The sequence below is a fragment of the Diorhabda sublineata genome, chromosome 6 (assembly GCF_026230105.1).
Source record: "Diorhabda sublineata isolate icDioSubl1.1 chromosome 6, icDioSubl1.1, whole genome shotgun sequence".
Lineage (NCBI taxonomy): Eukaryota > Metazoa > Arthropoda > Insecta > Coleoptera > Chrysomelidae > Diorhabda > Diorhabda sublineata.
Genome location: NC_079479.1, coordinates 2,155,364 through 2,181,829, shown reverse-complemented (window position 1 = coordinate 2,181,829; position 26,466 = coordinate 2,155,364). Strand labels below are relative to the sequence as shown.

Here is a 26,466-nt window from a genome sequence, read left to right as displayed (position 1 = left end):
TTTTATGAATCACCTATTTATCCTATTTATACGGGGTGAAAACAGAAAGTATAATTTTTGTGGCAAATTTTTATAAAAAAGTTGTAACGTTTAAGTTTATGTAAATAAAATTATGAAATATACAGAAATCGAAAGATTAATATTCAAAATATTATAAAAAAATTAAACGGAATCTTCAGAGATAATACAAATTGATATATAAGGCATCAAAGTTGAAGTTTCAAAATTTTCAACTGAAATTCATGAAATTGCTTTGATTTCGTTTAAAGAAGTATCAGTATATTATCTCGTTGAAAATAAAACTTATTTTATTACAAAAAACATATTTATTGATGATTTTTCAAATAAATTATCTGTTAATTTTGACTTTTCATTCCAAAATTTATAAATAAAATTTGACATGCTCCTGTATAAATTGAAATAACTTCCAAACTACGGAAAATATGAATATATTTTTTAAGCTAATCGAAAGAGGAAGAATGAATTTGGATATTTGACCATATTTGTTTTTCTCAATTTCTTATTTGTCACAATTATACGGGGTGAAAGCTGAAAGAAGAATAGCACCCATACATATCAAAAAGTAATAACAAATTTATGAAAACTCAAAGATATTTCATTATGAAACAAGTCTTTTCCATATATTATACGATTAATTCCATATATTTATCATAAAATACGTATTATTTAATTGACAGGCCCATGTTATATTTTAGAATATAAAATTCGCAAACTATTGACACACCTGGTATACATTTGTTCTATAAACCTATCCGTAATGACGACTTAATCCTACTACTTATGTTTTACATAATTTTCTCACGTATTTAAGCTTCCCAGATTCATCAACTGCTTAATAAATTCAAAGTCACTTCGTGTATCAGTTTTTGAATGACCGTTAAAAAAAAAAATTAACGCCCACAGAAACAAACGTTCACGTATATGGATACAGAGACGCACTAGAAAACTAGGAATTATACGTAACTATGGCTGTTTGATGTTTGATAAGATTTGATCGTTCACTAAACAATTAAAATTTAAATTAATATTTCTAAAGCCTGTCCTGGAATTTGAAAAATCAAATGAGCCGTGTAAATTAATAAAGAAGAAGACTTGACAGTTTACATGTGGTAAAAGAATTAAAAAGGCCCTGAAAATTTCAAGTTTAGTCGAATTCTTGGCTAGTCAATTTCATAAATGACCCTGTAAATTAATAAAAAAGAAGACTTGACAGATTACATGTGGTAAAAAGTTCCTCATGACTCATACTATATGAAGAAACATACTTGACAGATACGTTCCGTAACATTTAAATGTCATTAAGTGACACTTACAACTCTTATTACAATTTGTATTGACAGTTTGTACACTATTTCGAATGAAAGTTATAATTAGTTCTATGATCGATGAAGGTTTACTGGTAATAGTACAGGGTAGGATCTAAAACTTTTAGTAACGTTTTATTCAAGATGAATATTTATTATTATTATTATAATGAATTATTTTTGTTACAGATTAGGCATCGATTCGGTTGTTACGATGAAATATCTGTGACTGGGTCACGAAAGGTTCGGCATTGTAACTGGGTACGATTCGTTAGGGTGGCTAACGCTTTTAATCCGGGAGTTAATTTCGTAGCTACGAAAGTTAGAGGAGAGCCCGTTTATGAAGCTGTTAAGCCGATAGCACCAGATACGGAATTGTTGGTTTACTATTTACCTGAACGACCTGAAGAATTGTTTTTTGTCAGAATGAGGGCGTCTTTGTATAGACAAACCATGGATTCCATATTAGAGGGTGAGTTTTGTTTATATTTACGTAGGGTGAAGCTCGAGAAATGATATCGGGATTTGTCTGATCTTAGTTTTGTAGAAACATGGATGGTTTTTGAGGTTATGTCAAAAAATGAAGTTGCTTGATTAAATCAGGTCAAAAATGGCTTATTAATATCTGAATTCGTCAAAAACAAACAATTCTTGTTTAAATTAAGCTTTCTTCAGTTTATATTACTCGAAAATGATATTTCTTAGTTAAATTACGTCAAAAACTGGCTTTTTTCGTTCATATATGTCAAAAATGACATTTTCTGATTAGGTTGAATAAGAAAATGGCCGTTTTAAATCCATATTTGTCAAAAAATAACATTTACTGATTAAATCTGAGCGTAATTAGTTTTTTAAAGTTCATATTTGTCAAAATATGACATTTTTCAAATTTATAATTGTCAAAAATGACAATTTACGATCAAATCAGATCAAAAAATGGTTTTTTTTGATCTGATTGCACCTTTATTGAGTTAATATTTGTCAAAACTGACATTTAAAGATTAAATCAGATCAAACTACGGCTTTTTAGAGTATAATTCTGTCAAAAATGACATTTCTCGTACTAATTGAATTAAGAAATGGTTCTTTTGAGTCTATATTTGTCAAAAAATGACATTTTCCGATCAGATTAGATCAAAATTGTCTTTTTTGAGTTGATATATTTCATATTTGTCAAAAATGACATTTTCTGATGAAATTGAATAAAAAATGGCCCGTTTATGCTTGAATTTTGTCAAAAATGACATTTTCTTATCAAATTAGATCCAGTTTGTCTTTATAGTTGTTGATATTTGTCAAAATCCGACGTTTGCTAAGTTCATATTTGTCAAAAATGACATTTTCTGATGAAATTGAATAAAAAATGGCCCGTTTATGCTTGAATTTTGTCAAAAATGACATTTTCTTATCAAATTAGATCCAGTTTGTCTTTATAGTTGTTGATATTTGTCAAAATCCGACGTTTGCTAAGTTCATATTTGTCAAAAATGACATTTTCTGATGAAATTGAATAAAAAATGGCCCGTTTATGCTTGAATTTTGTCAAAAATGACATTTTCTTATCAAATTAGATCCAGTTTGTCTTTATAGTTGTTGATATTTGTCAAAATCCGACGTTTGCTAAGTTCATATTTGTCAAAAATGACATTTTCTGATGAAATTGAATAAAAAATGGCCCGTATATGCTTGAATTTTGTCAAAAATGACATTTTCTTATCAAATTAGATCCAGTTTGTCTTTATAGTTGTTGATATTTGTCAAAATCCGACGTTTGCTAAGTTCATATCTGTCAAAAATGACATTTAAAGATTAAATCAGATCAAACAATGTTTTTTTTGAGTTGACATCTTTCATATTTATCAGAAAATGATATTTTTCTATCAAATCCAGGCAAAATTGACTTTTTCAAGTTGATATTTGTCAAAACGACATTTCGTGAATAAATTAGATCGAACAATGGCTCCTCCAACTTTGTATTTTTCAAAAATGATATTTTCTGATGAAATTGAATGAAAAATGGCCCGTTTAAGTTCATATTTGTCAAAAATGACATTTTCCGATCAGATTAGATCAAAATTGTCTTTTTTGAGTTGATATTTTTCATATTTGTCAAAAAATGACATTTTGTGAATAAATTAGATCAAACAATGGCTCCTCCAACTTTATATTTTTCAAAAATGACTTTTTCTGATGAAATTGAATGAAAAATGGCCCATTTAAAGTCATAATTGTCAAAAAATGACATTTTCTTATAAGATTAGATCAAAATTGTCTTTATTAAGTTAATATTTGTCAAAATCCGACGATTGCTAAGTTCATATTTGTCAAAAATGACATTTCAAGATTGAATCAGATTAAACTACGACTTTTTTGAGTATATATCTGTCAAAAAGACATTTCCCGAACAAATTGAATCAAGAAATGGTCCTTTCAAGTTTATATTTGTCAAAAAATGACATTTTCCGATCAGATTAGATGAAAATTGTCTTTTTTGAGTTAATATTTTTCATATTTGTCAAAAAATGACATTTTCTTATCAAGTTAGATCAAAATTGTCCTTAATAAGTTAATATTTGTCATAAGCCGACGTTTTTTAATTTCAAATTTGTCAAAAATGACATTTCAAGATAAAATAAGATTGAATTATGGCTTTTTCGAGTATATATCTGTCAAAAATGACATTTCCCGAACAAATTGAGTTAAGAAGTGGCCCTTTTGAGTCCATATTTGTCAAAAAATGACATTTTCTGAGCCAATTAGATTCAAATTGTCTTTTTTAAGTTAATACTTGTCAAAATATGACATTTTCAAATCGAATTCAGTCTAAAAAGCTTGTATTTGCCAAAATAATGAAATTTTCATTTAAATCAGATCAAAAATGGCGTATTCATTTTCATTGTTGCCAAAAAAGACATTTTCTTATTAAATCAAATCAAAAATCGGTTCGATTAAGTTTATATCTGTCAAAAATTATGTTTTCTGGATAAATCTAATCGAAAAACGGTAATTTTGGTTTCACATCTGTCGAAAATGACATTTTTCAGTTAAATCCGCTAGGAGATTGATTTTTTCGAGTATATATAAGTCAAAAGTCAGATTTCGTGGTTGAATCAAGTTTATATATGTCAAAAATGACATTTATTAGGTGAAACAAGTCAAAAAATTGTTTTTCTAACCTAACATTTGTCCAAAAATTTACATATAGAAAGAACAAAACTTAAAGCGGTTGCTATAGCACTATTTCATGATGTAGTATGCTAAACTGACGATTTTCATGTTTCACTATTTCTAGAACTACCAAAAAACCCCATAAACGAACTAAAATGACAGTTGACGCGACATTATACGGTACTGTTAATTTTTGGTGGAATATTTCAAATCATTTCGTTGTACGTTTACAGAAACGTCAAATCCGTCGCTCGAATTTACGATAATTTCACAAATTTTGTTAATTTCGTTCGAAACAAACATTTTTTCAAATAAATATTTCTATGAATCAAACTGAAAATTTTTTTTTTTTCACTAACACGTACGTAAATATTTGCCCGAACGGTTCCAGTCCTCGAAGACGATCCCCATTGTGATTTTGAGGTAATAAATAAAATTAATTATTTAATTTGACGATTCTAGAAAAAAATTTCGAGACGGGGTCCATCTTGAAACTCGCTCGCTATGAAACAATAGCCAGTTTGGCTTGCAACGCACACCGAGACTGACAGATTTACGGGTCTGCTTTGCACAAGTTAACATTTTTATTGTCTTTAATAAGTACGAGAAAAAGGGCTCGATACCAACACTAAAAATAATATATTATTGAAATAAGTAATTGCTCCGGCGATTCGAGTAAAATCTACATTGGACGACGTCAATTTTTTCGTTATTAACAATGGGCGAAGAATGAATATTCGTATGATTTTAGAATAGGCAGAAAATGATTGAAAATGGCGGTCAACAAACAGTGAAACTATTGAGAATTAGTACAGAGTCGTACTTAATAAAAAAAGCGAATTTGCTTCGAAGTTTTATTAACTTGGCGAGAACATTTTTTGTTTTCGTTTTTCGTGTTTTTTTGTTGCTTTAGTATAGATTCGATTCAATTAACTTTTTAACTTCATAGTTATGATAATTTAGTGAAAAATTTTCAAATTTTCCCCCTGAATCCGCTTTTATGTTATTGCTGATAGTCTATTGCATTCAGATCAAAAAATGTTTTTTTTTGATCTGATTGATGCCTTTAGTAAGTTAATATTTGTCAAAAATGACATTTCAAGATCAAATCAGAACAAACTACGGCTTTTTCGAGTATATATCTGTCAAAAATGACATTTTTCGATCAGATTAGATCAAAATTGTCTTTCTCAAGTTAATATTTGTCAAAAATGACATTTCGTGAATAAATTTGATCGAACTATGGCTCCTTCAACTTTATATTTTTCAAAAATGACATTTTCCGATTAAATTGAATGAAAAATGGCCCGTTTAAGGTCATATTTGTCAAAAAATGACATTTTCTGATCAGATTAGATGAAAATTGTCTTTCTCAACTTAATATTTGTCAAAATCCGACGTTTGCTAAATTCATATTTGTCAAAAATGACATTTCAAGATTAAATCAGATTAACCTACGACTTTTTTGAGTATATATCTGCCAAAAATGACATTTCCCGAACAAATTGAATCAAGAAATGGCCATTTTAAGTCCATATTTGCCAAAAATGACATTTTCTGATGAAATTGAATGAAAAATGGCCCGTTTAAGGTCATATTTGTCAAAAAATGACATTTTCTCATCAAATTAGATCAAGTTTGTCTTTCTCAACTTAATATTTGTCAAAATCCGACGTTTGCTAAATTCATATTTGTCAAAAATGACATTTCAAGATTAAATCAGATTAACCTACGACTTTTTTGAGTATATATCTGCCAAAAATGACATTTCCCGAACAAATTGAATCAAGAAATGGCCATTTTAAGTCCATATTTGCCAAAAATGACATTTTCTGATGAAATTGAATGAAAAATGGCCCGTTTAAGGTCATATTTGTCGAAAAATGACATTTTCTCATCAAATTAGATCAAGTTTGTCTTTATTAAGTTAATATTTGTCAAAATCCGACGTTTTCTAAGGTCATATTTGTCAAAAAATGACATTTTCTCATCAAATTAGATCAAGTTTGTCTTTATTAAGTTAATATTTGTCAAAATCCGACGTTTTCTAAGGTCATATTTGTCAAAAAATGACATTTTCTCATCAAATTAGATCAAGTTTGTCTTTATTAAGTTAATATTTGTCAAAATCCGACGTTTTCTAAGTTCATATTTGTCAAAAATGACATTTTTCGAACAAATTGAATCAAGAAATGATCCTTTTAAGTTTATATTTTTCAAAAAATGACGTTTTATGATCAGATTAGATGAAAATTGTCTTTCTCAAGTTAAGATTTGTCAAAAATGACATTTCGTGAATAAATTAGATCGACTAATGGCTCCTTCAATTTATATTTTTCATTTTCTGATGAAATTGAATAAAAATGGCCTGTTTAAGGTCATATTTGTCAAAAAATGACATTTTCTCATCAAATTAGATCAAGTTTGTCTTTATTAAGTTAATATTTGTCAAAATCCGACGTTTTCTAAGTTCATATTTGTCAAAAATGACATTTTTCGAACAAATTGAATCAAGAAATGATCCTTTTAAGTTTATATTTGTCAAAAAATGACGTTTTATGATCAGATTAGATGAAAATTGTCTTTCTCAAGTTAAGATTTGTCAAAAATGACATTTCGTGAATAAATTAGATCAAACAATGGCTCCTTCAACTTAATATCTTTCAAAAATGATATTTTCTGATCGAATTGAATTACAAATGGCCCGTTTAATTTCATATTTGTCAAAAAATGACATTTTCTTATCAAGTTAGATTAAAATTATCTTTATTACGTTAATATCTGTCAAATGCCGACATTTTTTGAGTTCATTTGTCAAAAATGTCATATGAAGATTGAATCAGATCAAATTATGACCTTTTCATATACATACCTGTCAAAAATGACATTTCCCGAACGAATTGAATCAAGAAATGGCCATATTGGTCAAAACATGACATTTTTCGATCAGATTAGATCAAAATTGTCTTTTTTGAGTTAATATTTATCAAAAATGATATTTTCTGATCAAGTTGAATAAGAAAATGGCCCTTTTAAATCCGTATTTCTCAAAAAATAACAATTCCTGATTGAATCAACTTTTTCAAGTTTATATTTATGAAACATTTTACACATTTTATTACTTTTCCTAATAAGTTTTTGACGTGGAAGAGTGACTTAGACGTGAATCATCTCCGCCATTTTGAAAACTCTTAAACCACTGAAAAACACGTGGACGTGTCAAAAATTCATCCCCATACATTTGTTTTTAATAAATTATTAGTTTCATTTGCAGTTTTTTCAAGTTTAATTCCAGATTTCGCAACAATCCGTATCCTGTCAAAAAATGACTAGGTTAGGTTAGGTTTTTATATCTGAATTCGTCAAAAACTAACCATTCTTGTTTGAATCAAGCTTTCTGCTGTTTATATTACTCGAAAATGACATTTTTTAGTTAAATTAACGTTAGAAACTAACGTCTTTTTTGTTCCATATCTGTCAAAAATGACATTTTCTTATCAAATTGAATCGGAATATGTTCCATTTAAATCCGTATCTGTCAAAAAATGACATTTTCTAATTGAACCACTGAAAAACACGTGGACGTGTCAAAAATTCATTCCCGTACACATTTTTCAATAAATTATAAGTTTCATTCGAAGTTTTTTCAAGTTTAATCTTAAATTTCGTGACAATCTGATGCATAACAAAAAAATGTCTAGGTTAGGTTAGGTTATCGCTGTTTCATACCTGAAATCATTCAAAAACTAACAATTCTTGTTTAAATCAAGCTTTCTTCAGTTTATATTACTCGAAAATGACATTTTTCAGTTAAATTAACGTCAAAAACTGGCTTTTTTCGTTCATATATGTCAAAAATGACATTTTCTGATTAGGTTGAATAAGAAAATGGCCGTTTTAAATCCATATTTGTCAAAAAATAGCATTTACTGATTAAATCTGAGCGTAATTAGCTTTTTAAAGTTTATATTTGTCAAAATATGACATTTTTCAAATTTATAATTGTCAAAAATGACAATTCACGATCAAATCAGATCAAAAAATGGTTTTTTTCATCTGATTGCTACCTTTATTAAGTTAATATTTAACAAATGACATTTAAAGATTAAATCAGATCAAACTACGGCTTTTTGGAGTATATATCTGTCAAAAATGACATTTTCTGATTAGGTTGAATAAGAAAATGGCCGTTTTAAATCCATATTTGTCAAAAAATAACATTTACTGATTAAATCTGAGCGTAATTAGCTTTTTAAAGTTCATATCTGTTAAAAATGACGTTTTCTGATCAAGTTGACTAAGAAAATGACACTGTTAAATCCGTATCTGTCAAAAAATGACATTTCCCGATTGAATAAGGTTTTTCAGCTTCCATACAAAAGAAGTCAACGGCTATACTGATTTGTCCACATACACGATTGGTATCGCATTCAAAAGAGACATTCCATTCATTTTTCAAAATTTACGGATTCGAATTTCACCGATTCGATCCGATCTGTGTGCAAAACTTTGTTTCTTAGTGTATACAAACGGCGGGCATGAAAAAAATTCGAAATTTCTCTCGGAACAAAAGGTATTTAACCTTACTCCAAAACTTGTAATTAATGCAATTAAGAACAGATGATAGAGACATATTCTACCACATAGTCGGGATTCTATTTTTTCATTACAAGTCGGTGGCTTCTTAAAGATAACACGCGAGACTTTTCGGCCCAATGTCGAAACGTGAAGAAATTTCAAACTCGTGGGCGAATTTTTGTATTTTTTCGATATCGTTTGTTTTCAAAACGGAATTGCCACAAAATTGTCCAAATAGAAACGTTCTTAGTTTGATTTAAGCGTTTTTTGAGAAATATTTTGGTAAATTCGATCCCCAAAAGTGCAAAATGGAGGTTAGAAGTTTTCGACACGAACTTTTTGACAGCCAAATGTCACTACTTCTTCTTCTATTAGAACAATTACACTCACGCTATGTCCAGTTTTTATGGTTGGTGTTTTTTCGTTTTTCATCAAGATTTTCCAAAAAAAATCAGTTTAAATGCTTTCAATTTTGATATACACGTCGAAAATCATCGCACGACGAAGACAACACGTTCTGAATACGTTCACCATTAAAAACGTCAAACTCTATAATGACATTTGACATATTAGCATCAGTGTTGCCAAACTCAACTGAAATATCGCATATTTGATTATTACGAATTACTTGTTGCAGATTCGCCTCTCGATCTCTCGATGTCTTTACTATCACGGGCGTTGATAAGCTCGCCGCCGTCCGCCGAAGACGAAAGAAAATCCGTATCCGGAGATAGTTCGGCGGCCAGTTCCCAAGGCGATCTACCCGAAACCGCGGTACCAACACCCAGAACGCGACCTAGAGAACGAACGCTCCTGCCGTGCGGCGTTTGCAACAAAGCTTTCGACAGACCGTCACTACTGAAAAGACACATGAGGACCCATACAGGTCAGTAACAAAAATTTTTCCGCCGCACTTTCCTCTTACACCAACAAATTCGATTGTAGGCGAAAAACCCCACGTGTGCATGGTGTGCGGTAAAGGATTCAGCACGTCTTCCTCTTTGAACACGCATCGGAGGATACACAGCGGGGAGAAGCCCCATCAGTGTCCGGTGTGTCTCAAAAGGTTCACCGCCTCCTCTAACTTATACTACCACCGAATGACGCACATCAAAGTGAGTACAAATGAATTTTCCTTTTAAATCGCGACATTTTCGCATCGATCGTTGGCGCCATTTTGTTTTCCGGCTCGTAAAGTTCCATGAGAAGTTTCTCCTCGAGTTCTTTGTTGTTACGCAACGGTTCACGGCCTCCTGTAACCTCCGCCGGCATCGCGCGACACGTATCAAGGTGGGCTCGACGTTTTTTTCACACGATTAACATTTTTGTAAATCAGAAACAATATATTGCACGCTTCGATCCGCTCGGCTTGGAATTTTTATTTTTCGCTTTGTCATGTATATTGGAAACGTCTTCGGATGTTTAGGTTGTATCGGTGATTCCCCGATGATTATTTCCCACAGATTTTTGAGTATTTGATCTTGTGATTTACGCATCCAAAATCGTTTATTTTATAAGATTATTTTTAAAAACGAATTTGAAAGCCGGTCCTGTTTACGAGGATGGTTCCAAAAGTATTTGGCCCGATGAAAGCCGGTCCTGTTTACGAGGATGGTTCCAAAAGTATTTGGCCCGATGAAAGCCGGTCCTGTTTACGAGGTTTACGAGGATGGTTCCAAAAGTATTTGGCCCGATGAAAGCCGGTCCTGTTTATGAGGTTTTTTACGAGGATGGTTCCAAAAGTATTTGGCCCGATGAAAGCCGGTTCTGTTTATGAGGTTTACGAGGATGGTTCCAAAAGTATTTGGCCCGATGAAAGCCGGTCCTGTTTACGAGGTTTACGAGGATGGTTCCAAAAGTATTTGGCCCGATGAAAGCCGGTCCTGTTTACGAGATTTACGAGGATGGTTCCAAAAGTATTTGGCCCGATGAAAGCCGGTTCTGTTTATGAGGTTTACGAGGATGGTTCCAAAAGTATTTGGCCCGATGAAAGCCGGTCCTGTTTACGAGGTTTACGAGAATGGTTCCAAAAGTATTTGGCCCGATGAAAGCCGGTCCTGTTTACGAGGTTTACGAGGATGGTTCCAAAAGTATTTGGCCCGATGAAAGCCGGTCCTGTTTATGAGGTTTACGAGGATGGTTCCAAAAGTATTTGGCCCGATGAAAGCCGGTCCTGTTTATGAGGTTTACGAGGATGGTTCCAAAAGTATTTGGCCCGATGAAAGCCGGTCCTGTTTATGAGGTTTACGAGGATGGTTCCAAAAGTATTTGGCCCGATGAAAGCCGGTCCTGTTTACGAGGTTTACGAGAATGGTTTCAAAAGTATTTGGCCTGATGCAGAGCCGGATTAAGATTTATAAGGCCCGGGGCTAAAATAATGACGGGGGCCCCTTAAGGAATTTGAAAACCCGGAAAAATTCACAAAATAATATCAATACGTTAGATTTGTGGTATCAACACATCAAAAAATACAGAATGATTTTCAAATGATGGGGCCCTCTTGGACCTGGGTCCCGGGGCTATAGCCCCCAATCCCCTAGCTTAATCCGGCCCTGGCCTGATGGAAGCCGGTCCTGTTTACGAAGTTTACGAGGATGGTTCCAAAAGTATTTGGCTTGATGAAAGCCGGTCCTGTTTTGTTACCTGTTAAATACAGATATGAATACGAGTGTTAACTTGATATTCTTGTAAGTTTACGAGGATGGTTCCAAAAGTATTTGGCCTGACAAACTTCAACCAACGAATCTTTGTTTTTTAAATGTTTTTGATTTTCCGATTTAAAATTAGTTTTTTTTTTAATACTTTATTTATATACAGATGAAAATTTGACGTTTCTACTTCGTTTTGATAAAGACTAAAAGTCAAATTTTCATCTGTATATAAAAAAATCGTTTAAAAAAACTAATTTTAAATCGGAAAAGACTTAAAATACCTAAAATCAGAACATTTAGAAACATAAATAAAATATTATTGTCATATGTAAATTGCGATAAATCTACGAGGGGGAAAAGAAAAGGAAGAGGATTTCTGTATGTCCAAATTGTTTGTCGAAATGTACTAAATTCGGATCATTGAAATTTTCAATATTAAATTGCTTATGTTGAATAGATAATGGAATTTTTGATTTTTCAATACTTCATACTACAATTTCTACATTAATACCATACATTCCGGAAGGTTTTCGACAAATTGACATAATCTATTTAGGAATGGCCGCCGTGGGGTAAACAAATGTTTATGCGTGAGTGTCTGTATGATTTGTGAAGTGATTTATTGGATTTTAGACCTTATTGTACAAAGTTCTATTAAAAAATTTCTTTTTGGAGAATTGTTTAAATAAAAGCAAAGTTGGAGTCGATAAAACCAAAAAAACAACTCAAATAACTAGAAAAGCAATCAAGATAAATTAACACGGATATATATGAAAAAATTGATTGTTTACCCCACGGCCGCCATTGTTTTCGACAAATTGACATAATCTATTTAGGAATGGCCGCCGTGGGGTAAACAAATGTTTATGCGAGAGTTTCTGTATGATTTGTGAAGTGATTTATTGGATTTTAGACCTTATTACACCCAGTTCTATTAAAAAATTTCTTTTTGGAGAATTGTTGTTTAAATAAAAGCAAAGTTGGTGTCGATAAAACCAAAAAAAAAACAACTCAAATAACTAGAAAAGCAATCAAGATAAATTAACACGGATATATACGAAAAAAAAGATTGTTTACCCCACGGCCGCCATTGTTTTCGACAAATTGACATAATCTATTTAGGAATGGCCGCCGTGGGGTAAACAAATGTTTATGCGTGAGTTTCTGTATGATTTGTGAAGCGATTTATTGGATTTTAGACCTTATTACACCCAGTTCTATTAAAAAATTTCTTCTTGGAGAGTTGTTGTTTAAATAAAAGCAAAGTTGGTGTCGATAAAACCAAAAAAAAACAACTCAAATAACTAGAAAAGCAATCAAGATAAATTAACACGGATATATACGAAAAAATTGATTGTTTACCCCACGGCCGCCATTGTTTTCGACAAATTGACATAATCTATTTAGGAATGGCCGCCGTGGGGTAAACAAATGTTTATGGCGTGAGTTTCTGTATGATTTGTGAAGTGATTTATTGGATTTTAGACCTTATTACACCCAGTTCTATTAAAAAATTTCTTCTTGGAGAGTTGTTGTTTAAATAAAAGCAAAGTTGGTGTCGATAAAACCAAAAAAAAAACAACTCAAATAACTAGAAAAGCAATCAAGATAAATTAACACGGATATATACGAAAAAAAAGATTGTTTACCCCACGGCCGCCATTGTTTTCGACAAATTGACATAATCTATTTAGGAATGGCCGCCGTGGGGTAAACAAATGTTTATGCGTGAGTTTCTGTATGATTTGTGAAGCGATTTATTGGATTTTAGACCTTATTACACCCAGTTCTATTAAAAAATTTCTTCTTGGAGAGTTGTTGTTTAAATAAAAGCAAAGTTGGTGTCGATAAAACCAAAAAAAAACAACTCAAATAACTAGAAAAGCAATCAAGATAAATTAACACGGATATATACGAAAAAATTGATTGTTTACCCCACGGCCGCCATTGTTTTCGACAAATTGACATAATCTATTTAGGAATGGCCGCCGTGGGGTAAACAAATGTTTATGGCGTGAGTTTCTGTATGATTTGTGAAGTGATTTATTGGATTTTAGACCTTATTACACCCAGTTCTATTAAAAAATTTCTTCTTGGAGAGTTGTTGTTTAAATAAAAGCAAAGTTGGTGTCGATAAAACCAAAAAAAAAAACAACTCAAATAACTAGAAAAGCAATCAAGATAAATTAACACGGATATATATGAAAAAATTAATTGTTTACCCCACAGCCGCCATTTTGATGTAAATCTCCTGTAGATTACCTAATAGTTAAACAATAATTTCTTCTTTTTTATCGCGTCTTGTTACCGAAATCTTGACAGTCATCGTTTCTGTATGATATATGAGGTTATTTATTGGATTTTAGACCTTATTGTACAAAGTTCTATTACGAAATTTCTTCTTGAACAGTTGTTGTTTAAATAAAAGCGAAACTTCCTTTCGAAAACGAGTTTTTTTTGGTTTTTTTAGACTATAAAGTGTCGTGGTTAATGTAGATAAACAGTAAATATGTTTTGAATATCAAGAATATTTGAAACTTGTAAAAAATTAAAAGGATTTTGACAAATCTTTAAAAATCTACAAAAATACTTAATTTTTGATGTGTTAATTTCACTAAAACAGATCAAAAAGTATCTATGGAGTCGATAAAACAAAAACAAAACAAAACAACTCTCATTATTGGGAAAACAAACAAAAAAAAAGCTAAAACATACGACAAAATCTATTGTTTATCCCACGGCCGCCATTTTGATGTAAATCACATGTAGATTACCCAATAGTTGAACAATAATTTCTTCTTTTTTATTTGTCTTGTTTCTGATATCTTGACAGTCATCGTGTCTGTCAAGTTTCTGTATGATTTTTGAGGTTATTTATTGGATTTCAGACCTTATTGTACAAAGTTTTATTACGAAATTTCTTATTGAACAGTTGTTGTTTAAATAAGAGCGAAACTTCCTTTCGAAAAGGAGGTTTTGTTATTTTTTTTGACTCTAAAATGTCGTGGTTAATGTAGGTAAACAGTAAATATGTTTTGAATATCAAGAATATTTAAAACTTGTAAAAAAATAAAAGGATTTTGACTAAATCTTTAAAAAACTACAAAAATACTTAATTTTTGATGTGTTAATTTCACTAAAACAGATCAAAAAGTATCTATGGAGTCGATAAAACAAAAACAAAACAAAACAACTCTCATTATTGGGAAAACAAACAAAAAAAAAGCTAAAACATACGACAAAATCTATTGTTTATCCCACGGCCGCCATTTTGATGTAAATCACATGTAGATTACCCAATAGTTGAACAATAATTTCTTCTTTTTTATTTGGTCTTGTTTCTGATATCTTGACAGTCATCGTGTCTGTCAAGTTTTTGTATGATTTTTGAGGTTATTTATTGGATTTCAGACCTTATTGTACAAAGTTTTATTACGAAATTTCTTATTGAACAGTTGTTGTTTAAATAAGAGCGAAACTTCCTTTCGAAAAGGAGGTTTTGTTATTTTTTTTGACTCCAAAATGTCGTGGTTAATGTAGGTAAACAGTAACTATGTTTTGAATATCAAAAATATTTGAAATTTGTGAAAAATTAGCAGGATTTTGACTAAAGATTCAAAAAACTACAAAAATACTCAATTTCTGATGTGTTAATTTCACTAAAACAAATCAAAAAGTATCTATGGAGTCGATAAAACAAAAACAAAACAACTCTCATTATTGAAAAAACAAACACGTACCATAAAATCTATTGTTTATCCCACGGCCATCATTTTAATATAAATCAGCTGTTTATTTCCTAATAGTAGAACAATAATTTCTTCTTTTTTATTTGGTCTTGTTACTAAAATCCCTACAGTCACCGTCATATGAGATTATCGTATATATAAATAATTATTCAACGTTCCATCTGTATTTATTCAACCTCAATTTTGACGTAGGGTCCAAAATCCCAATAATCTCAACACAATCATCAACACTTGATATTAATCTCTACCGAAAAACTCGATTAGGTTCTTTTCGTTCTAAATTTGACAACTATATCCGCCGTCTCGTCAAAATGTCTACCTGCTCCTCATCCGACAAATCTGATTTGCGTTAATTCCACAAGAATCGGGACTAATTCAACCTTTTCACCGACTAACAATGACTTTTTTCTTATGAAATATGTCTCGGCTCTCCCATATGTTCCCGTGGGCTGGTAAAAAAAACTTATATTACAGTAATTATGACTTAGCACATGGTATATATGTTAAGCGCGGTCATAAGGAAGCACCTGCTGCGGTTCAGTCGAGAAAGGATCGAATCGGGGTTTCGAATATTCGAAAATTACCCACGACCAACTCTTTCGGAAATATTTCGTTAGTCAAAAATAGATAAATAATGAAAATCACTCGTATTACTGAATTACGTAATTGTATAATGACGCCATCTTTCGTATTAACCGTTTCGACATTAAAGAAAGGAAAAAATCTAATGAAAAACATTGTGGTAATTCACGTGTAACGAAGTAAACAACTAAAGTCAAAGGTAAAAAGGGGTATCGCAAGGTCTCGTGTGTACCCGAGTGGAAATATTTGGTTTTTTCACACGGATGTCAACGAGCGTTAAGACGATCACCACTGCCCCATATAATCACTAAATAACTTTAATTGCCACTGATGTATACGATGATGATACCACCTAACCTAAAAATGGCGGTAGTTGCTTGAAAAAGCCACAATAAAACTTGGTGTGGATCTTGGGCGAAGCTCGATCGGCGCTAGTGACGTAAGCAAGCGATTGGAGCGTTTAAAATGTATATCAGCGCCATTAAGAGTGATAGAAACTAAAACTGACATCGTTTTCAGACGTTCAGATGTTGTATTACCGAAGATTTATTTGGTACATTGTTAAAAATACCAAACAACTTTATAGACCTTATTTTGACCTTGAACTCAATCAACAGTTTCATTTTTAATACTTTTTTAATAATTTTATTAATATTCAAATATCTATTAGCCACCGATATTACCAGATCTCAATCCATTGGACTTCTTTTTAGTGCGAGAGAAATTATCGAATCGTATAATTGACGACAATGTACAATTTTACATTCTTTATAATTAATAGTCATAAATAATGACGTCATATTTTTAAATAAGGACATCCTGTATACTTTATTGTATATTATCTATTGATAATATCAATAGATAATAGAAAAAAATTTTTTTTTCTAAATTATTTCATTTTTGTTACAATCGATTCTTAATACGGACCTGGTTAGAGTAAATTAAATTGACAGTTCCACGACGCGAAGTTCCACGACGCGAATTTTTTTTATATAACTACAAAAAGTTTTTTCACGAAATACCCAGTTGGAAATAAACAAAATATTTTATAAAACATTCATCATCGAAGAATTTTCTCGAATAACTTCTTGTTGGATACAAATTATATCGTTGTCTAAGTATATCTCTTGAAAATGGAACGCACATACTTCGATCACGTGATTAAATGCCAAATATGTATAACCTATAATGTATATACGTTCAATATATTTTGATAGATCGGATATAAAACAATAAATATTATTTTAAATAATCTGTTTTTATGCACGGTTATTTCACAAAAAATATAGTGTCGTTGCATTCCTTTACGCCTTTCTCGTTCTGAATCTAAACGATATCAGTTACGGCTCAGCTTGATATTCAAATTTCAAAAAAAATAATTAAATGGTTTCACAAAATTCACAAAAACGATACGATTTTTGTGGGATTTTAGTTACAGCGGTCAAAATATTTGTGGGTATATTAAATCTTGTCCATGTGAGGCGAAATGATTTCATTTTATATACTACGAGGGCTATCCAAGTGCTCATGTGTAGTTCACGTGATCTGTAAGACGAAGCTACTTGTACAGAGTCGTACTAAGCGATTATCATGAGTTTATTAAATAATATAATATGCAATTAGATTTAACATATTAGTTCTATTGGGGAGGGGGGAAGATGTAACGTTGTTATACGAGGTGTTTTCGAAATTTCGGTTATAATGTACCATGATGGTTGTTAGGTAGCTATAAATAGTGAACGTTTTCGACGAATTTGTAAACAAAACTCGTGTTGATCAATTTATAACTTTTCTCAGTGTAGATATTCTCTATTTGACACAGTTTGTCATCGAGATAAATCGATTTTTCGCTACGATTTCCTTATTTCTGTAAACCGAACTCAAACACTAGTTTGACATCGTTTTTTTTTATATAGATATCTCTCGTCCGTCATTCTTTTTGTATGTAATCCGTTCGAAAGAAGTGAGCGGCTTTTCTTGCTAACGTCACTCATTCTGTCACTTGTCACTCTTTAGAAACAGTTAAAACACGACAAATACTTCTTCTTTTCTTTGATTGGGAGACATGGACTTAAAAGGCGAGACTAAACGAGGTGGCGGTACCGATGTTTCTCGTATATATCGAATACGTCGGACGTTTCCAACTAGTAAACGATCTTTAAGCAAAAAGAAATATAATTCTTCGCGTAATTTATTTATTAGATTATCGAGCGTTTAAAATAGACGATATGGATGAGTTTCAGTTCGGAAACAGTCGCAAATTATATCGATGGAATAAGAGATAGGAACCGGATGTCTTATTCTTGCGTGTCCGTAACGGAAAAATCGGGTGGAACTAGTTCCCATACACCCTTATTTTACAGGTTGTAATAAACTTCTGTGAAGCATAATTATGAAATTATAGAGTAAAATCGTGTCTTTTTAATCATTTTTAGCTTTTTCGTTTTTTAAATTCTATTTTTCGCGTATTAAATCGCGTCGTGTACATAGGACAAACATCCCAGTAATTAGAAAATAGACTAAATGTTCATCGATACGATAAAACGAAATAAAACCGCATTGAAAACTACGAAATATCGAAAAAAACGTTTCATTTAATTGTAAAAACCACTTTAAATATTCGTAAATTTTTATTTTGCAAATACACCCTTATTTTATAGGTTATAATAAACTTCTGTGAAGCATAATTATGAAATTATAGAATAAAATAGTGTCTTTTTAATCATTTTTAACTTTTTCGTTTTTTCAATTCTCTTTTTCGCGTATTAAATCGCGTCGTGTACGTAGGACAAACATACGAGTAATTGGAAAATAGACTAAATGTTCATCGAAACGATAAAACGAAATAAAACCGCATTGAAAACTACGAAATATCGAAAAAAACGTTTCATTTAATTGTAAAAACCACTTTAAATATTCGTAAACTTTTATTTTGCAAACACACCCTTATTTTATAGGTTATAATAAACTTCTGTGAAGCATAATTATGAAATTATAGAGTAAAATAGTGTCTTTTTAATCATTTTTAACTTTTTCGTTTTTTCAATTCTCTTTTTCGCGTATTAAATCGCGTCGTGTACGTAGGACAAACATCCCAGTAATTAGAAAATAGACTAAATGTTCATCGATACGATAAAACGAAATAAAACCGCATTGAAAACTACGAAATATCGAAAAAAACGTTTCATTTAATTGTAAAAACCACTTTAAATATTCGTAAATTTTTATTTTGCAAATACACCCTTATTTTATAGGTTATAATAAACTTCTGTGAAGCATAATTATGAAATTATAGAATAAAATAGTGTCTTTTTAATCATTTTTAACTTTTTCGTTTTTTCAATTCTCTTTTTCGCGTATTAAATCGCGTCGTGTACGTAGGACAAACATACGAGTAATTGGAAAATAGACTAAATGTTCATCGAAACGATAAAACGAAATAAAACCGCATTGAAAACTACGAAATATCGAAAAAAACGTTTCATTTAATTGTAAAAACCACTTTAAATATTCGTAAACTTTTATTTTGCAAACACACCCTTATTTTATAGGTTATAATAAACTTCTGTGAAGCATAATTATGAAATTATAGAGTAAAATAGTGTCTTTTTAATCATTTTTAACTTTTTCGTTTTTTCAATTCTCTTTTTCGCGTATTAAATCGCGTCGTGTACGTAGGACAAACATCCCAGTAATTAGAAAATAGACTAAATGTTCATCGATACGATAAAACGAAATAAAACCGCATTGAAAACTACGAAATATCGAAAAAAACGTTACATTTAATTGTAAAAACCACTTTAAATATTCGTAAACTTTTATTTTGCAAACACACCCTTATTTTATAGGTTATAATAAACTTCTGTGAAGCATAATTATGAAATTATAGAATAAAATCGTGTCTTTTTAATCATTTTTAACTTTTTCGTTTTTTAAATTCTCTTTTTCGCGTATTAAATCGCGCCGTGTACGTAGGACAAACATCCCAGTAATTAGAAAATAGACTAAATGTTCATCGAAACGATAAAACGAAATAAAACCGCATTGAAAACTACGAAATATCGAAAAAACATTTCATTTAATTGTAAAAACCACTTTAAATATTCTTCAACTTTTATTAAGTAAATGACCATGGCTAAACGTCTGAATTACAAATATATTCATAGATATTATCTTCTAGTTCGAGCCGCTTAATGATTCAATTAAATAATCTTCACCCTAATTACAATATGAATTTAATTCTGGCATCATCAGATCGAATCCGAGGCGTAACTTTTGACGGGTGTTATTTCTGATTGACACGTACTTTGTATTTAAAAAAAAAAAAAATAAAGAAAAAACTCACGAACTAAGTTTCGACGTTAATTTATTATTTAGGGGGTACACGTGCTTGGAATAATCCCCCCTTGGAACGAACTGCGCGGGCAAACGATTGAAGTTGTGCGTATCTCTGAAGACGATAAATCCGTTATCGAAACGCTTGTCACGCGGCGTAATTACGACTTAAAGTGTAGTATGTGCGTTACGATTAACGATTTCGGATATCCCCTTTCGATGTACGACACTGGTCAATCTTCTCGGCGTCCTAACGGGATTTGATTGATCGTTGACGTTTCCTTCCAAATGGACGCGTCACACTCACTAAATGCCCGTCGAGCCGCTTCGTAATTCACATTTTATCTGATGTTTGATTGACTGTGTTACGCAAGACGTGAAATTCTCTTTGAAAACACGTTTCGTCTTGTAGAAATTATTCTATTTAACTTAATTTTTTTTTTGCTTACTCGAAGAATGCGAGTCACGATTTTATACTGTACATCAAAACGTGACGATTCCACGTAATTATCGCGAATTAATGGGAAGCGTCACGGTTTTGTTTCGATGTAGTTCGAAAATCGACACCCAAACAGTCTGAATATACAACAAACGAACCAAAATCGAAGTCAAAGTGAGAAAAAGTTTTCGTCCGGTCTGGAAATTACTATAGACGACGTTTATACCGCTAACAGACACGCCACGCCACTCCGCGACAAGCCCCGACACGCCACGCCACTCCGAGACAAGCCCCTACACGCCACGCCACTCCGAGACAAGCCCCGACACGCCATGCCACTCCGAGACAAGCCCCGACACGCCACGCCACTCCGAGACAAGCCCCAACACACCATGCCACTCCGAGACAAGCCCCGACACACCACGCCACTCCGGGACAAGCCCCGACACGCCACGCCACGCGTCGAATATGCGTACTTGTGTTTTTTCATTTATCATTTAGATCCGAGAATTTGGAATCGTTCAAAGTGGGATGGCGTTTGAATTGGGATGACGAGGCGTGGCGTGGCGTGTGGTAGGTTGAGGGTGTGTGGCGTGGCGTGTCGTTAGCGTATTTTGGTCTTTATTATAATCAGAAAGGCGAATAAGTAAGTAAATTTCAAAAATTTTGACTCGAAAGTTTTGTTATGTGTTGTTCAGGATACATTCGTCCTTTTGGGACTCCCGCAACCGCCAAAATATGTGAAAAAAAGTACGTTAGATCTAGATTAATGTAATTCGTGAGAAAAAAACGTCCTGGAGGAAATTTAGTGTTTTTACATATCACTGTATAAGTTTTTGATGTTCAAAGGATTTGCCCTACTACGGAATCTAAAATTTTGTTTCGTGACTTTCCTATTCGAGAAATTGTTTGTTCCCAAAGGAGCGTTCTCCTCCAAAGGGGCGAAAAGTGCCCCATCTTGTATTTTCCATTTATATCCAACGATTGATCAATAAAAACATCAACCTTGTACCAAATAATAAACAAGACCCCCCCAATTCGATATCGTACATTATATGTTTTGTTTCAGGATAAGCCCCACAAATGCAACTTGTGCAGCAAGTCCTTCCCCACGCCAGGAGATCTGCGATCCCACATGTACGTCCATTCGGGGTCCTGGCCTTTCAAATGCCACATCTGTTCCAGAGGATTTTCCAAACATACGAATTTGAAAAATCATCTATTTTTACACACAGGTGAGTTAAAACAACATAATAAACTTAGGCGTAGCATACACGGTCCGGTAAAACCGCCGGAACCGCTAGAACTTTCACTGAAATTTAAATTTATAGAACTGACGGGTACTTTGAGGTTCCTCACTAGTAATTTCTCATTTTTATAACAAAAACTGTTTATATTTTCACCCCACACCCCTAACAAGTGGTAAAAATGGAAAATTTTCTACAATCACTGTATTTGGGAATTTGTAGTCATAATTAAACTCCACATTTCAAAATTATTCAAATTCTATATTTAATTGCATATTTGGAACCAATTCGTCTTCCTGATTCCAATAATATAAGGTTGTGATGCATTCTACGGGGTATTTAAAAAGTTATATCCAATTTTACGTAAAAAGTTTAACACCCTGTACAATGTAAAAGAAATCCAATAATGAAAATCTGTTACGGCTAAAACATTCGAATAGTAGTAAAAATACTGGAAAATTATTTATTCCGTTAATATTTATTGTATCTGATACAGGGTGAATCAAAATACTAATACATTATTTTCTCGGTTTTTTTTCAAACGAATCACCCTGTACTTTGTGAGTTTGTAAGTACTATTACCATCATTTTTTTATCAAGTATTTTCTTTACCTAAAATTAAAAGTTTTCGAGATATTTTGATTTTTTTGTACAAAATAATGATTTTTTCATTTAATAATTAATTTCGAAAATTGATTATTACTTTTTAACTACCCCGTAGAATCTTTTACTATTGTAACTGTATTTAAAGTCGATTTTCGTGGGACAATCTGTAAATAATCAAACAATCCCTGTACCCAAAATTAATACTTTTCGAGATATTTTGTTTTTTTTGTACAAAATAATGATTTTTTCATTTAATAATTAATTTCGAGCTGGAAATTTTGATTATTACTTTTTAAATACCTCGTACAACCCTGTATTATTGTAGCTGTATCCAAATACGTGATTATATATAGGGTGTTTCATTTTAAAAAATGATTTATCAGCATTTTGGAAAATACTGCGTGATTGTGAATAATTTTGGAAAAGTGAAAATTTTGATATTTCGAAACGATAAAGGAGGCATCGATGAATCACCCTGTATATATACAGGAACGTGTCTAATGTTCCACTATATTTAAAATCGATTTTCGTGGGACAATCTGTAAATAATCAAACAATCCCTGTACCCAAAATTAATACTTTTCGAGATATTTTGTTTTTTTTGTACAAAATAATGATTTTTTCATTTAATAATTAATTTCGAGCTGGAAATTTTGATTATTACTTTTTAAATACCCCGTACAACCCTGTATTATTGTAGCTGTATCCAAATACGTGATTATATATAGGGTGTTTCATTTTAAAAAATGATTTATCAGCATTTTGGAAAATACTGCGTGATTGTGAATAATTTTGAAACGTGAAAATTTTGATATTTCGAAACGATAAAGGAGGTATCGATGAATCACCCTGTATATATACAGGAACGTGTGTAATGTTCCACTATATTTAAAATCGATTTTTGTGGGACAATCTGTAAATAATCAAACAATCCCTGTACCCAAAATTAATACTTTTCGAGATATTTTGTTTTTTTTGTACAAAATAATGATTTTTTCATTTAATAATTAATTTCGAGCTGGAAATTTTGATTATTACTTTTTAAATACCCCGTACAACCCTGTATTATTGTAGCTGTATCCAAATACGTGATTATATATAGGGTGTTTCATTTTAAAAAATGATTTATCAGCATTTTGGAAAATACTGCGTGATTGTGAATAATTTTGAAACGTGAAAATTTTGATATTTCGAAACGATAAAGGAGGCATCGATGAATCTCCCTGTATATATACAGGAACGTGTGTAATGTTCCACTATATTTAAAATCGATTTTTGTGGGACAATCTGTAAATAATCAAGCATTTTCTGTACACAAAATTAATAGTTTTCGAGGTATTTTGATTTTTTTGTACAAAATAATGATTTTTTCATCTAATAATTAATTTCGAGCTGGAAATTTTGATTATTACTTTTTAAATATCCCGTACAACCCTGTATTATTGTAGCTGTATCCAAATACGTGATTATATATAGGTTGTTTCATTTTAAAAAATGATTTATCAACATTTTGGAAAATACTGCGTGATTGTGAATAATTTTGGAAAAGTGAAAATTTTGATATTTCGAAACGATAAAGGAGGCATCGATGAATCACCCTGTATATATACAGGAACGTGTGTAATGTTCCACTATATTTAAAATCGATTTTTGTGGGACAATCTGTAAATAATCAAGCATTTTCTGTACACAAAATTAATAGTTTTCGAGGTATTTTGATTTTTTTGTACAAAATAATGATTTTTTCATCTAATAATTAATTTCGAGCTGGAAATTTTGATTATTACTTTTTAAATATCCCGTACAACCCTGTATTATTGTAGCTGTATCCAAATACGTGATTATATATAGGTTGTTTCATTTTAAAAAATGATTTATCAACATTTTGGAAAATACTGCGTGATTGTGAATAATTTTGGAAAAGTGAAAATTTCGATATTTCGAAACGATAAAGGAGGCATCGATGAATCACCCTGTATATATACAGGAACGTGTGTAATGTTCCACTATATTTAAAATCGATTTTTGTGGGACAATCTGTAAATAATCAAACAATCCCTGTACACAAAATTAATAGTTTTCGAGGTATTTTGTTTTTTTTGTACAAAATAATGATTTTTTCATCTAATAATTAATTTCGAGCTGGAAATTTTGATTATTACTTTTTAAATATCCCGTACAACCCTGTATTATTGTAGCTGTATCCAAATACGTGATTATATATAGGTTGTTTCATTTTAAAAAATGATTTATCAACATTTTGGAAAATACTGCGTGATTGTGAATAATTTTGGAAAAGTGAAAATTTCGATATTTCGAAACGATAAAGGAGGCATCGATGAATCACCCTGTATATATACAGGAACGTGTGTAATGTTCCACTATATTTAAAATCGATTTTTGTGGGACAATCTGTAAATAATCAAACAATCCCTGTACACAAAATTAATAGTTTTCGAGGTATTTTGTTTTTTTTGTACAAAATAATGATTTTTTCATCTAATAATTAATTTCGAGCTGGAAATTTTGATTATTACTTTTTAAATATCCCGTACAACCCTGTATTATTGTAGCTGTATCCAAATACGTGATTATATATAGGTTGTTTCATTTTAAAAAATGATTTATCAACATTTTGGAAAATACTGCGTGATTGTGAATAATTTTGGAAAAGTGAAAATTTCGATATTTCGAAACGATAAAGGAGGCATCGATGAATCACCCTGTATATATACAGGAACGTGTGTAATGTTCCACTATATTTAAAATCGATTTTTGTGGGACAATCTGTAAATAATCAAACAATCCCTGTACACAAAATTAATAGTTTTCGAGGTATTTTGTTTTTTTTGTACAAAATAATGATTTTTTCATTTAATAATTAATTTCGAGCTGGAAATTTTGATTATTACTTTTTAAATATCCCGTATAACCCTGTATTATTGTAGCTGTATCCAAATACGTGATTATATATGGGTTGTTTCATTTTAAAAAATGATTTATCAACATTTTGGAAAATACTGCGTGATTGTGAATAATTTTGGAAAAGTGAAAATTTTGATATTTCGAAACGATAAAGGAGGCATCGATGAATCACCCTGTATATATACAGGAACGTGTGTAATGTTCCACTATATTTAAAATCGATTTTTGTGGGACAATCTGTAAATAATCAAGCATTTCCTGTACACAAAATTAATAGTTTTCGAGGTATTTTGATTTTTTTGTACAAAATAATGATTTTTTCATTTAATAATTAATTTCGAGCTGGAAATTTTGATTATTACTTTTTAAATATCCCGTACAACCCTGTATTATTGTAGCTGTATCCAAATACGTGATTATATATAGGGTGTTTCATTTTAAAAAATGATTTATCAGCATTTTGGAAAATACTGCGTGATTGTGAATAATTTTGGAAAAGTGAAAATTTTGATATTTCGAAACGATAAAGGAGGCATCGATGAATCACCCTGTATATATACAGGATTTTCGCGGGACAATCTGTAAATAATTAAACTAAAAAAACAGATCAAATAAAAAGTAAATCCTATTAACACGCTTACATATAAGAAGGATTTGATTTCGAAGGAGAGAGAAGCAGTTTCAAAAAAAAAAAAAAAATTTGAATTTTAATCATACAAATTATATGGTAGTAGAATCAAGAAGTCGTCTTGATTTTACGTCGCGTAACCCTAAATTAACTATAATAACAAAAACGTGGTTCGAATATAGGGTATATAATCATCGGTGGTGTTTTATTAATTATTCTTATTAAACATAGTA

The 26,466-nt window shown here is 31.3% G+C and overlaps 1 protein-coding gene across 1 annotated transcript in view; it reads left to right on the top strand.

Annotated features, from left to right (window-relative positions):
* LOC130445268 (PR domain zinc finger protein 14-like) overlaps window positions 1–26,466 on the top strand; it is an 85,469-nt gene that overhangs the window by 47,002 nt on the left and 12,001 nt on the right. Inside the window, exons 2-5 of the mRNA XM_056780830.1 lie at window positions 1,515–1,797; window positions 9,709–9,957; window positions 10,017–10,186; window positions 21,897–22,062. Coding sequence (XP_056636808.1) covers window positions 1,515–1,797; window positions 9,709–9,957; window positions 10,017–10,186; window positions 21,897–22,062 — 868 coding nt within the window. The remainder of the gene's footprint in view (window positions 1–1,514; window positions 1,798–9,708; window positions 9,958–10,016; window positions 10,187–21,896; window positions 22,063–26,466) is intronic.